Source organism: Phaethon aethereus, assembly GCF_964289735.1.
Source record: "Phaethon aethereus genome assembly, chromosome: 7".
NCBI lineage: Eukaryota > Metazoa > Chordata > Aves > Phaethontiformes > Phaethontidae > Phaethon > Phaethon aethereus.
In genome coordinates this window covers 19,630,432-19,643,038 of record NC_138583.1, presented here as the reverse complement: position 1 = coordinate 19,643,038, position 12,607 = coordinate 19,630,432, and the positions used below count along the sequence as shown (strand labels likewise).

Here is a 12,607-nt window from a genome sequence, read left to right as displayed (position 1 = left end):
CTTTTGATGCTTTTTGGGAACTGTTTAAAAAAAACAAACAAAACCACAAACCCAGCCAAGTCCTGTAGGCACTGCACTCTGGGAGGAGGAGGTTTTTACATGGACTCAGAGGGAGATCGAGCTCCCCCCCTGCAGCAAGCTGAGCCTGGGCTCATGTGTGCACTGCTGGCTGCTCCCCAGCCCTGCTCCGGCACCAGCAACCCTTCGGAGACCGACAGCCCTGCGGCCGCTGGTACCAAGGAAGGAGCCTTGGGATGGCAGCACCCATTGCTGTGCTTGTGGCTGCACGGGGGGCTGATGCGACGGTGCTTCATCACCCTCCCTGACAGCCTGGAGCGGCCTGGTTTGCACCGCCTGGGTGGGAGCATCGTACCCGGGGCAGGTTGGGCAGCAGCGTCTAAGTACTCCTGGGGGGAGGTGACCCCTGAAACCAGGGTTGACTTGGGCTCCCCGCTGCCCTGTGGGGCAGGCACTGGCTGGAGCCAGCTTTCCTTCCTGTGCTGCTTCTCCACCACATGGCCGGGGCCTCAGAGGCTGCCAGCAAAGCCCAGTTCACAGTGCTGCGACGGCCGCATACTGCAGCAGCGTCGTGTAGCCCCTTCCTCGGCCATGGGCTCCATCCTTGCCAAGGCAAGGGGCAGGCTGGGGCAGCCCCCACCACCCCAGGGGCTGCTCATCCGGAGCAAGGGGCCAGTGGCAAAGGGTGGTCGCAGGCGTGCCCAGGGTGCGCACAGAGGGTCCAGGGGCAGTGCAAGGGCTGTAGGTGGGTGGCTGGGGCTGGCACACGCGCTGTTCTCGGCCACCCAGGGCCTGGCTGGTTTCAGCACTGACTTCGCGAATGTGTCAAACTTTTTATTCTGCTCTTTTGAGTCTATTGCAAAAAAAAAAAAAAAAAAGAAAAAAAAAAAAAAGAAACAAGATCCACCCTTGCCCCAGGTGGCTCAGGGGGAGAAAAACCTTTGTACAGCTTCTCTCGGTTACTGAAGTAAAACTCGCTCTTCACTTCTTGTGTGCGCTGTGGTTTCTCCCCCATGGCTGGGGCAGCCCTGGCACGGAGGGATGCTGAGGAGGGGCCGGCGGCTGCCTCCTTGCTGCCAGACTCCCAGCCCCGAGCAGGGCTCAGGGGGGTTAGTGCCTGCTGGCTCAGGGGCTGGGGCTGGAGCGAGGGAGGGCAAAGGCCAATGGAAACTGTCCCTTTATTTGGAAGAGGGACCATTAAATAAGAGCAGAGAGGGGCAGGAGCCAGCTGCATCCCATCCCCCTGAGTCCAGGCAGCTGGACTCCAAGTCCAGAAGGCACTTGTGTGGGCAGGGCAGGGTGGGTGCAGGGGCTGTCGGCCCCTCAGTGCACCTGTGGCTGCTGGCTGTGGGGCAGCTCGCCCCCCGGCTTCAGGGCCAGCGTGGGTGCCTGCTCCTCCTCCACCGACTCGCTGCCGTAGGCGCTGTCTTCCTTCAGCTCTGCAAAACAAGCGCCGGGTGCTGTCAGCGATGGGGGGTCACAGCAGGGACACCCCCCACGCCCTTGCTCCCCGTACCTGTGCTTTGCAGCTTCTCCAGCGCCTCGGTTTTGTGGAGCATCCTCACGGCCTTGCGGAGCCCCATGGAGTCCAGCGCCTCCAGCAGCCCCCCCAGGCTGCCCCCCGCCAGCTGTGGAGAGAGGGCACTGAGCGGGGCCGGCGGCCAGATGGGCAGGGGGGCGGGAGCACCCCAGCCAGGCACTGACCTCGTAACTGCGCAGGAGGCTGATGCTGGGTGAGGGGGTGTCCTTGTAGGTCTCCACAAGGCTGCAGAGCCCCAGGCGCTTGGCCAGCTCCATCCAGTCCGACCCGCTGCAGTCCTGGTTCAGCAGCTGCTCCAGCCCCTGCAGCACCTCACTGTCCAGCGACAGGACCTTCCCTGCGCAGCAGAGGTGCCTCCATCACACCTGCCCGTCCTCGCTGCCGGGAGGGTGCTGCCCTGCCTGGGGTGGTGCTTTTGGGGAGAGAGGGGCTGCTCACCTGGCCGGGGGGCAGAGGGCAGCTCCGCCGCGGGGCTGTGCTGGGAGGCCTGCAGCAGGATCTCCCGCACCTGCAGACAGATGCACGGATGTCAGGATCCCCCAAACCACTGGCCAAGCCCCCCCCTTCCCCCTGCATGCCCCATGCTCTCCCCGGGACACAGAGCGGCACAGGCATCCTTGCAGGAGCATCTCTGTGCTGTGGAAATGCTCCCGGGGGCTTGTCCCGCCGCACCACGCACCTTCTGGCTCCGAGTCAGGTCCAGGGGCGTGTGGCAGTGGCGCTGCCTGTGCCCTGCCTGCCCATGCCCTGCCTGCCTGTGCCCCTGCCCCGGGGACTCAGGTTTGGTGCCATGCTCCATGGCTGGGGCCAGCTCCCCCAGCTCCATGGCCAGCTCTGGCTCCTCAGGGTCGGCGTCCGTGTCGCTGCTGGCTTCTGATGAGGATGGGCTTATGGGCTCGTCGTTCTCGCACAGCACGTCTGCCCCTGTCAGGGAAGCGTGGACTGAGCCCCCAAAGGGAAGAACGGCCCAGGGGTCTGCCCTGTGCCCGGGCACCTGCCAGCACGGGTGGCCGGGGCTGTGGGGAGGAGAAGGGAGAGGAGGGAGGAGAAGGGAGAGGAGGGAGGGCACTGCCTTACCGGCTTTGAGGAGCAGTTTGGTGAGGGTGGGGGAGCCCAGGCCAGCAGCCAGGTGCAGGGGAGTGTTCCTGGCAAAAGTCCGGCTGTTGACATCTGCTCCCAGCTAGGAGAAAGGTGCAAAGCTGTGAGCATGGGCTGCCTGGGTGCTGCCCCCCTGCCCCCTGTCACCCCAAGACCACAGGGGACCCCCCACTTCTGCCAGCGCCCTGTGGGAGGCTGCATCCCATCTCCATCCCACAGCCACCAATCTGCCCCCCCCGTACCTTCTTCACCAGGTGGGTGGCCATGTTCAGGTTCTCCATCTCCACGGCCAGGTGCAGTGGGGTCCTCCCGCCCTGCCTCTCCACTGCATTCACGTCCGCTCCCTTCCTGACCAGCAGGTCCAGGCAGCCCAAACTCTTTGCCTTCACAGCCAAGTGTACAGGCAGAAGGCCTGCAACAGGGGAAGAGGCGCAGCAGCCCTCTGGCTGAGCCCACAACGGCACTGCCAGGTTCCTGCCCCTCATCTCGCAGCCCCACTCACCATGGAAATTGGGCAGGCGGAGCAGGTAAGGGGCAGCTGAGCCTAGGTGGGCCAGCAGCGTCCTCAGCATCTCTTCATCACCAGCCTGGAGCGCCAGATGCAGCAGGGAATTGCCGTAGCGGTCCAGCAAGGTGGGGTCGGCGCAGGCTTGCAGCAGGAGCTGGACCACTTGGGGCTGCTTGGTGATGACTGCCAGATGCAGCGGCGTCTGTGGGACAGCAGCACCCCTTCAGCAGCGCTCGCAAGAGGAGCAGACTCCTGCACCACCATCCTTGCCAGCGTGGCTGCACCATGCTCAGCCCTGCAGCCTCCCCTCAGCAGCAGCAGCAATGGAAGCCCCCGGGGTCAGGAAATGGGAGCCCCAGGTAGAGGAGCACCAGCTGCTCTGGGAAACATGTACCTGCTGGAGGTTGTTGGAGATGTTGATGATCTGCTGGCTGGGGATGCTAACAATGACCTCGATCAGCTGCTTGATCACGGCCGTCTGCTCATGGATAATAGCGAGGTGCAAAGGCCTGCAGAGAGAGCAGGATGGCCCCTGGCTCAGCTCCACTTCTCCAAGTCCTCCCTGCCACCTCCCACCCCCTAGATCCCCCATCACAGCTCTGTCGGCCAACAAAGCTCCCATACTCTCCCCCCAGACCCCTCATGCGCTCACGTGTCCCCATTCTCGTCCTGCGATGCGGCCAGGTGCCTCTGGACCGCCAGCAGCATGCGGGGGTCGGCAGTTACCGAGTAGTCGAGCAGGGCATGGGCATTGCGACGGGCCAGCGCCAGCATCCGCAGCTGGCAAAGCTGGGCTGGGGGGAGAAGCAGGACGTCACCTCCAGGAGCAGCAGCCCCACCCACCCTCCTGCATTGCCCCCAGGCACAGAGGATAGAGGCACCCAGCCCCAAAAGGTCCCCGACCCGTGCCACCTCTCCCAGCAATGTCCCCCAGCCCTTGCTCCAGCCCAGGTCCCTCCTACCCTGCTTCTGCAGCTCCTTGCAGTACACGCTCTCCGCAGGCACCTGCCTGTCGCTTCCAGGCCCCTCTGCCTCAGGGCCCTTCATCTGCACACCCCCCTGGTAGCCCCCCACGGGGTGGGGGCCAGTCGAGTAGATGCTGTTGTAGGTCAGCCCGGGGGAGTAGGGGAAGCTGAGGTTCCCGCCTGCGGAGCAAGGGGGAGGACGGGTAAGGCTGGAGGGGAGCGGGGAGCCCCCAGGGTCGGGCCGCAGCTGCCCAAGCGGGAGAGTTAAGAGGCATCCCCACTCACCTCCTCCAGAGCCGAAGCCCCCGGCCCCCCCGCCGGCACCCCCCATGTGCGAGCCCCCGCCAAAGTGCTGGGGAAACTGAGGCAGGACTTTCTTGCGCTTCCTCTCCACTTCTTCCTTATCTGCGGGGAGAGAGGGGCAGCGGGGTGAGGGACAGCCCGGGTGGCGGGGGGCATGCCGGCCCGCCCGGGGGGTGCTCACCTTCCACCACGGGGTAGTACGTGAACTGCTTGGAGTCGCTCACGTCACCCCCCCGCTTCCGCTTCAGCTGCAGGAAGACGGTGACGGGACGGTCGATCTTGGGCTTGTGGTAGGGGGGCGTGCGGAAGACGATGGCGTACTGTGGGCAGGACAGACGGACATGGGGTCCTACTCCTCCCTGGGGCCGGGGCTCCCCCACCCTGCAGGGCACCTGCCTGCCTCGGGACACGGCAGGACACCCCTCTGCCTCCCCTGTACCTGCTTGTGCACGTCAGTGGGGGAGAAGTCCCCGAAGGCCTGCCAGCCATTCTCGTCATCCTCGTAGAAACGCACCTCGATGTCATCTGGGGAGAGAAGGAGCGCTGGCACTGCCTGTCTCCCTGCCCGGGCCAGGCTCCAGGGACACGGATCCCCAGCCGCCCACAAGCCCCAGATCTCTCCTGCCACAGACCCCTCAGAAGGTTTTGGCTAGAGGGAATGGCTTTTACCTTTCTGAACTTTATCACATAGCAAGTAGACCTCGTCCCCTCCCCGCACGGAGCCTGCTGTCTTATCCATCCGCGAGATCTTCAGGTTGGAAGCTCCTGGGGACTCTGCAGAGCGAGAGAAAGTGTTGGGAGCCGCTGTGGCGGATAGCATCCCTCACCTCCTTACCCCGTCCTGCCCTATCCCCTCCCCATCCCAGCCCTACACTCACTGCTGTCATGGATGGGGTCTGAGATGACGGGCTGGAGGGCCAGCGTGAAGTTCCCGCTGCTGTCACGGAGGTAGGCAGTGAAGCGCAACCGCACGATGCTCAGGTCCATCACCTTCTTCAGCTCCTTCGCCTCCAGCTCGATCTCACGCAGCTCCGCTTCTGCCAGGGCAGGGGGAGATACCCTCAGACTAGGCGAGGGGATGGGGCTCCAGGTTCCCCCGCCTGCCCCCCCAGCCCCATGCTAAGCCCAACCCCCCAGCTGTCACCCCGGGGTACCCACTAAGTGTCACCCCCAGAGCCCCACTGAGCCCCCAGGCTGCCCTCACCTGTCAGCGGATGGCTCCTGTTGCGTATCTTCTGCTGCTTCAGCTTTCCCTTCATGATCTCCATCATATTCTTCTTGGTGACATGGAGCACGCCCAGGTTGCTGAACCTACAGGAGAAGAGGGATCCCGCTGGGATGTGGGAGGGCCAGGGCTGGCAGCAGCTGGCCCGGGGGGCACACGGGCTCCGGCGGCCCGCAAGGAGCTGAGCAAAGCACAGACTGGTGCCGCCTGGGCAGCGGGGATCAACATGTGCAGGGCGTAAGAGGAGGAACCACAGAGGAGAGGAAAGAAGCCCAGAAAAGAGGTGGCTGGGGAACTCTGGGTTCCCGCAGGTGACAAGTCCAAAGGGCTGAAGGCCAGAGGATTGGAAACAGGACCTGAGCCAGCAGCCAGGGCTGGATTTAAAAGCAACTGCAGCAGTTGCCGAATAACCCCACAACTCACACTGGCTACAGAAGTCATCTGCAAAGCTGGGGAGCTGCTACCCTAAGGACAGAAGCCCAAAACAAGCTGCACATGCTGGACCCGGAGCTGGGCAAAATGCTTAGGGGACAGAGCTGTACCAATGACCTTGTCTACACCTACTCCTGGCCCCATCCAGCAAAGTCAGCTCCTGGACTCACTACCCCACCTCTTCTCCCCAGTCTGTAAGCTGCAGCCAGCACCCCAGCCACCCCACACAGGGAAAAGGCCATCCCAGCTCTCCCTTGCACATACTGAGCCGTCATGTCCTTGGGTCCCACGATCGCGATGCAGTTGCCGGCCTCGTTGCACTGCTTGCCCACCAGGCTGTGGGCGTGCACGCGGGGAGGGTCGCTGTGCGTCACTAGGTCCACCTCGATGCGGGCCATCCCCGTGTAGTTGCAGATCTGCGGGGAGAAAGGAGATGGGAGTCAGGTACAATACCCCGGGAGCCTGCAGGACTCTCTGCAAACCCCTGATACCCCCCCCCGCGGCCATCACCCCTCCTGCCGCAGCCCTCCCATCCCTCCAGTGCCACAAGACACACAGAGCTTAATATGTATTTCCCGTCCTTCCTTCCTTCAAAGCACTGTCCTGGTGCCCGTGCACACCAGCTGAAGATACTGCCCCATCCCCTCCCCAGGGCAGCGCTCACCTTCACGGTGGGATAGGTCTTACGCCCTTTCTCGCTGGATGCTCCCGGCAGCCCCCCGTGCGAAGGGCCCTCGCAGCCATACCGAAACCGGAACCCCCGCTGCAGAGGCAAAGAGAGGGTCAGACAAGGGTGGCCCAAACCTGACACCATGAGAGCAGGGGGTGGCAGTTACACCTGCCCTTACCTGGGTGACATCCTTACCTGCTTTGGCTGCTCGATGATGACAAGGTAGGGACCTTCCACTGGAGGACAGAGAGGAGAGGCACTGGTGAGAAACACAGGATAACCAAAGTGCGTGCTCCCAGTAAGGATGCTGGAGGTACTGGGACGGTGCTGAAGGTGAGGTGACCCCTGTTTGTCCCACGGGGGTACTCAAGGCCACTGGCCCCTGTGCTGTCAGAGCCCAGCTGGAAGCAGTGGTCAGAGCAGCAGGGAGAGGAGAGAAGGGCCAGAGGATGCTCTGGCGCTCGGAGAGCGGGGAGCTCCTGGGGACCATCACAGCCCAACCTCAGGACCCCGGCAGACTGAGCAGCAGGGCCAGACCAAACAGTCCCTGTCCTGGTGGCATGGGGCAGGGATTCCCAGTCAGCCCACAGTGGGGCCAGCGCGGACACAGCCCATGGTGCTGCTGGGAACTACGAGGTGTGAGTCAGCCTGCTGGGAAACCCCGCTGCAGCTGGGGACCCCCAGGAGGGCACAGCCAGAGGGGCCCTTACCTGTCTCCATCAGGGGCTCCTTCTGCTCCATCATGTGGGAGCCGAAATTGAAGTCGTCGTAGTCAATCCCATCCAAGCACTAGGTAATGGGAGGGGAGATGAGTGTGATGAGTGTGTTGGGGCTGGAGTCCCCAACTGCCCTGGGGGGTGGGCACAGACCCCCAACTCCCACCCTGGGCAGGAGCTAGTCTGGCACAGACCCCCATTGCCCACCTTGGGTGGGGCAGGCACAGATCCCCCGTCCCTCCCGGGGAAGAGGGGCGGGCAGGTGCGCACCCCTCATTGCCCACCCCTGGGGGCACCAGCAGACCCCCTTTACCCACCCTGGGAGCATACACAGATACACAGACCCCCCACCTCCCACCCCGGGGGCAGGCACAGACCCCCCCCACCTCCCACCCCAGTGGCACCTGCAAACCCCCCATCGCCCAGCCTGGGGGTGGACACAGACCCCCATCTCCCACCCCGGGGGCACCCGCAGAACCCCAGCTCCCACCCCGGAGGCAGGCACAGACTCCCAGCTCCCACCCCACCCGGGGGGTACGGCACTGCTCCCAGCCCAGCCCCGGGGCCGGGGTCGGGGCCAGGCAGAGACTCCCCGAAACGCCGCGCCGCGCCGTACTCACGGGCTGGAACTGCTCGTCCATGTCCGCGCGGGGCCGGCCGCCGGCCTGCGGGGAGAGCTCGGGGGTGAGCGGGGACCGGCGGCGGCAGGAAGGCACCGCCGCTCCGGAAAGTCCCTAGAAACCCCGCCGAGCCGGGAAATGACGGGACCGCGCGTCACCGCCCCGCCCCGCCGCGGCCCGGGGCTCGGCCCGGCTCGGTACGGGGCTCCGCCGGGCACGGCCCCGGGCACGGCCGCTCCTGCGCCCGCCGGCGGCTCCCCCGGCGCGGCCCGGGGGCGGTGGGACGGGCCGCCTCCTCGCCGCCCGGGAGTTTTGGGCTTCGGGCTCCGAGCGGGCTGGAAATCCCGGCGGCCGCCCGCCCGCCTCCCCGGCCGCTCTCGCTTGGGCGCTGCTGCCTGGCAGCCCAGGTCCCGAGCTTCCCCCGGGAGCGCGGCGGCGTTTGCCCCACGCCGTCCCCGGCCGCCTGCCCCATTTTGGGCACCTGTCCCCGTTGACCAGCCATCGCGCCCTTTCCCAACAAGACCTGCAGCGCAGCACGGCTGAAACCGCCCCGACCGTGCCATAGAAGCCGGCAGCAGCCCCTGGGGCCTCCCCTGCCCCGCATCATCTCGCCTTAATGATGCGCGTCCCACACCGGGATGTCTCCTCCAAGCCCCCCTGGACCCAAACAGGAGCAGCTGCCCCAAAGCGCTGCCCCGAAGCCTGCTCTTTCACCCCTGGCCAGGGGAAGCTCTCCCAGACTCTGCAGACCGAAGCCAGCGCGTGGCAGCCCCTTGCCAGGCACCCAAAGGTGTGCTTTCCTGTTCCCCCAACTTCCACTTACATGGCAGCCCCTGCATCCTTCCCGTGGGGGTGGCCTCAGAGAGGCATTTGCCATCCGTGTTCCCATTCCCTCTTTCCCGCTAGGAAGCCATCTGGTTTCAAAGCAGGAGTGGCAGCCCCAGAGCCCCCAGTGGGAGCACCTCCTGCCGCGCCAGCACCCGGTGCTGCATGCTCCCAGTCCACCCCAGCAAGGCTCCACCAGTAGCAGGGCCCCTTCCCGGCCGCCCACAGCACTCGCACCCTCCTACTCACCGGGGAGGAAGAGGCTGGTCTCAGCAACCCATCCAGCCCCAGCATCGCTGCGGGGACTGCCACCTACTGCAGATGAGGGTCCTGCTGAGGTCAAGGTCTGCCTGACTGTGGGAAACCACCGGAGACTTCTAGCAAAGGGGCAGGATCAGAGCAGGGCCTCCGGGCACATTCTCTTGCTCCACATTTCTTCTCCTCGCTAAGCAATGGAAAGAAAGAGAAGAAAAAAAAACCCATATCTGACTCTGCAGTACCCTCATACCATGAATTTCTGAATCAGTGGTTGCTGCAGGTCCCGCTCAGGGGATTTTGGGTGTGTGGGAGAAGAGGGGAAGGAAGGGGATTGTTCAACCCGTACGTGACTCATATTCTTCAGAAGCTGAAAAGAGCCTTTTCAAGGAGATTTTCCAGCCACTTAAGTCCTGCAAAGGGGCTGCCCTGTGGCCCCAGGCCTGAGGTTTTCCCTGGCTGGTTTGCTCCCTGCGGCCAGCCCAGCTCGGCAGCCCCTGCCCAGCCTGCCTGCGGGATGCAGCCCAGACAGCGGCGCAGCCGGGGACGTGGGGTCCGAGTGACCTGCAGGTACTGCAGGGGATGCAAGGAAGCTGAAGGTGGAGATCCAGCACTGTGAAATGAGGCGGGACCTTCCTCCTGCTGTTCTGCAGGGGCTTCCGAAAGCCTGGGAGTACGGACACAACCCCTGGCTGGCCTGTGGGAAGCAGCACGCACTGCCTGCTGTCGGGATCCCACCAGGCATCCCACCTGGGCAGCCTCAGCCTGCCATCACCAGCCAGCCACCTCATCTGCTGGCACAGATTTCCCCAAGAGGTGTAGGAGGGGACAAGCATCCTTCCATTGTGCTTCCATTCCCCTTGTGCTGGGAACAGCCACCTCGAACTCTACCCACCGAGCCTGGCTGGGGGAGCCCAGGCCCCAGGATGCTGGAGAACAGACTACAGACTGTGCCCCTTGAACAAAACAGCTCCCCTTCTCCAGTGCTATCAGCCCCATCACCTCTAGAGGGGTTTTCACAGCTCACTCATCGCCACCTCGGACACTTCCACTTGTTGCAGCAAACAGCATGACTAAGGAACGTCATGGGGTCGTGCCTGCGTCTCCCCAGCCCGCGCAGCTCTGGCTCACTCGGGAGGTTGCTGGCCGTATGCCTGCACACTTGCGCAGTGGGTATTAGAGGAAGCCCACCTTATTCATCGAGCAGAGCTGGAGCGTCATCGCTTGCTCCCTTGTTCCTGGAAGCGCAACCTCAGACCTGCTCTCGAGGTAAGTCCTGCCTCCTGTGCCAAGCAGCCATGCCCTCCAGGCCCCCAGGCCCCTGGGTTTCTCCTACGAGTGTAGCATGCTCGGCTTTTATCTGCCACACATCCCAGAAGGGGACCCATCTCCCCCTCCTGCCATTAATAGCATCCTGCTCCGTGGTACCCAGCACGTCTGGCCTGGATCCTGGGCTGGCACGCACACTGCAGCCTGCCTTTGCTGGGCTAATTCCCCCCTATCTTCAGGCCTTCCTAAGGCTGAGGAAGGATTCTCTGGGCGTTGCTGGTAAGGGAGGGAAAGAGCAGCAACCCCACTGCGGTGCACTGCCCAGAGCAGCACCAGCTCCCTGCCCCGGCGCACAGCACTGCCACGGCACCCTTGCCGGATGCCGCAGCCTCTCCGTGCCAGCCAGACTGCTTCAATTAAGGACCAGCTGCTGGCAAGCGGCACGAGTTAAAGCCATTCTTCCATGCCTGCAGCTCCTTGAACATGACCTAGTAATGCAGGTGCTATTTTCTTTCCTCCCGTGACAGCCGGCTGACTTGCAGAGCCAATGCCCTGCGGGCGGGAGGGAAATGTACGTCTGTCTGCAGCGGGAGTGTTTAGCAGCCATGGGAAAGGGCGCTCCAGAAACGCAGGAGGTGGCACGAGTGCAGCTCTGCTCCGAACTGCCCTGGTGTACAGCTGACATGTTCGAGCCACCCAGCTGGCTGCTACTCTTAACACACTGTTTTCTGCATGTTTTGTTTCCCCTGAGGCCTGCTAACACCTGCAAATGATGGCCCTAAATACCAGCCCTTGCTTTCTGCACAAATCCGGTGCTCTGCTCCATCCCAGGAGTCCCAACAGCTAGTGGCAAGGGTCTGGCAAGAGGCTGCTGAGTCCCTCTTGCACAGCGTTCACAGGGACTTTGTTCTGAGACCTTTCCTGGAAACCGAGTCCTTGACTTGCAAGTGTGGCAGAGAGAAATCCCCTCTCCCTGAAAGCTGTCCAAGCCTTCCCCTCCCCGACAGCCCGCCCTCAAGCACCGAAGCCATTCGTATCTCTCTGCAAAAAAACCATTGGCTCTTGTTGTTGTATACCTGTGCACCCTCAGAAACACCCTGTCAGCCCCAACCGGGAATTTGTCATCTCTCCCTCCCCCTCGTTGCCACTTGTGGTGTCACTACTGCATTGGTGTTCATGGCTCCTTTTGGGGTAGAGCTGGCTGAGCCTGCGGGTGCGGATCTCTTCCCCTCGGGGCCCATAGCAAGGCAGCCCTGCTCACCACGCGGGCAGGGGTCAGCGTGCGGAGGGAGAGCCACAGGCCGTGCAGAATTCACCAGCAACGCGGAAACAGGAAAATAAGCAACTTCCCCACTGGCAGGGAAATGGGTGTCAGCACCGGCGCTGGGACTTGCCTTCTCCTCCCCATGCCAAGACAGCAGATCTCTCTCCAGCTTGTATCTCCCCAACATCTCCTCTCCCAGCTAGCTACAGAGCTGGCCGAGAGGCAGCCCGGCACCGGCGTGGCTGCCATGGCGGGTGGGAGGCCGGGAGCTGCGGGGGGCTGGCCGCTGCAGACCCCTCAGCAGGGACGGGCAGCCCTGACACTGAAACTTTAAACCTCTCGACCACTTCGGCTCCCTTTCCGCTGGGAATCTGGATCCATCTGCGTCCGCCACGCCAGCGCGTGCATGGCGGGACCTGGCAGAGCGCGGGTGGCTGCTGTGCACGACGGACGGCCTGGCTCGGCAGCGAGGCTCAGCATCCCCCCGGGCCCGTCCCCACGGCCCGGGGCCGGGCACACGGGTGCTTTCGGCTGAGATGCTCTCCCCACTCCCGCAAGCAGCCCCGGCTCCGCCGCCCTCACCCCGGCCCCGGGGAACCGGCACCCCTGGGCAGCGCCCACCCCCCTCCCGCCTGCCCCGGGGGGTCCCGGCCCCGCGGAGCTCGCGCCCGGCCCGCCCCGGCCGCTTACCTCCAGCCCCAGCCCCAGCGCGGCCGCCTCGCCCCGGCCGCGGCCTCGGGAAAGTCCCGGCCCGGCTCCGCCTCCCGGGGCTTCCCGGGCCCGGCTCCGCCCCGGCGGGGACAAGGGCGGGGGGGCCCGGGGGACCCCCGACGGGACGGGAGGTGCAGCTCCGGGCTGCTGCATCCCGCGTGAAACCGCCCATATTCCGCCTGCCCGAC

At 64.3% G+C, this 12,607-nt stretch overlaps 1 protein-coding gene across 1 annotated transcript; it reads right to left on the bottom strand.

Annotated features, from left to right (window-relative positions):
• Positions 1 to 511: 511 nt before the first annotated feature.
• Positions 512 to 8,131, bottom strand: NFKB2 (nuclear factor kappa B subunit 2). Its single transcript, XM_082002056.1, has 22 exons — positions 8,096 to 8,131; positions 7,470 to 7,548; positions 6,955 to 6,995; positions 6,754 to 6,852; positions 6,354 to 6,505; positions 5,637 to 5,743; positions 5,311 to 5,469; positions 5,102 to 5,206; positions 4,872 to 4,957; positions 4,614 to 4,752; positions 4,415 to 4,534; positions 4,127 to 4,309; positions 3,817 to 3,958; positions 3,559 to 3,673; positions 3,159 to 3,366; positions 2,899 to 3,068; positions 2,636 to 2,738; positions 2,238 to 2,482; positions 1,997 to 2,066; positions 1,723 to 1,895; positions 1,535 to 1,646; positions 512 to 1,457 (listed from the first exon to the last, which is right to left on the bottom strand). The coding sequence occupies exons 1-22, from the start codon at positions 8,114 to 8,116 to the stop codon at positions 1,342 to 1,344; spliced, it is 2,745 nt and encodes a 914-aa protein (XP_081858182.1). The 5' UTR covers positions 8,117 to 8,131; the 3' UTR covers positions 512 to 1,341.
• Positions 8,132 to 12,607: the final 4,476 nt, after the last annotated feature.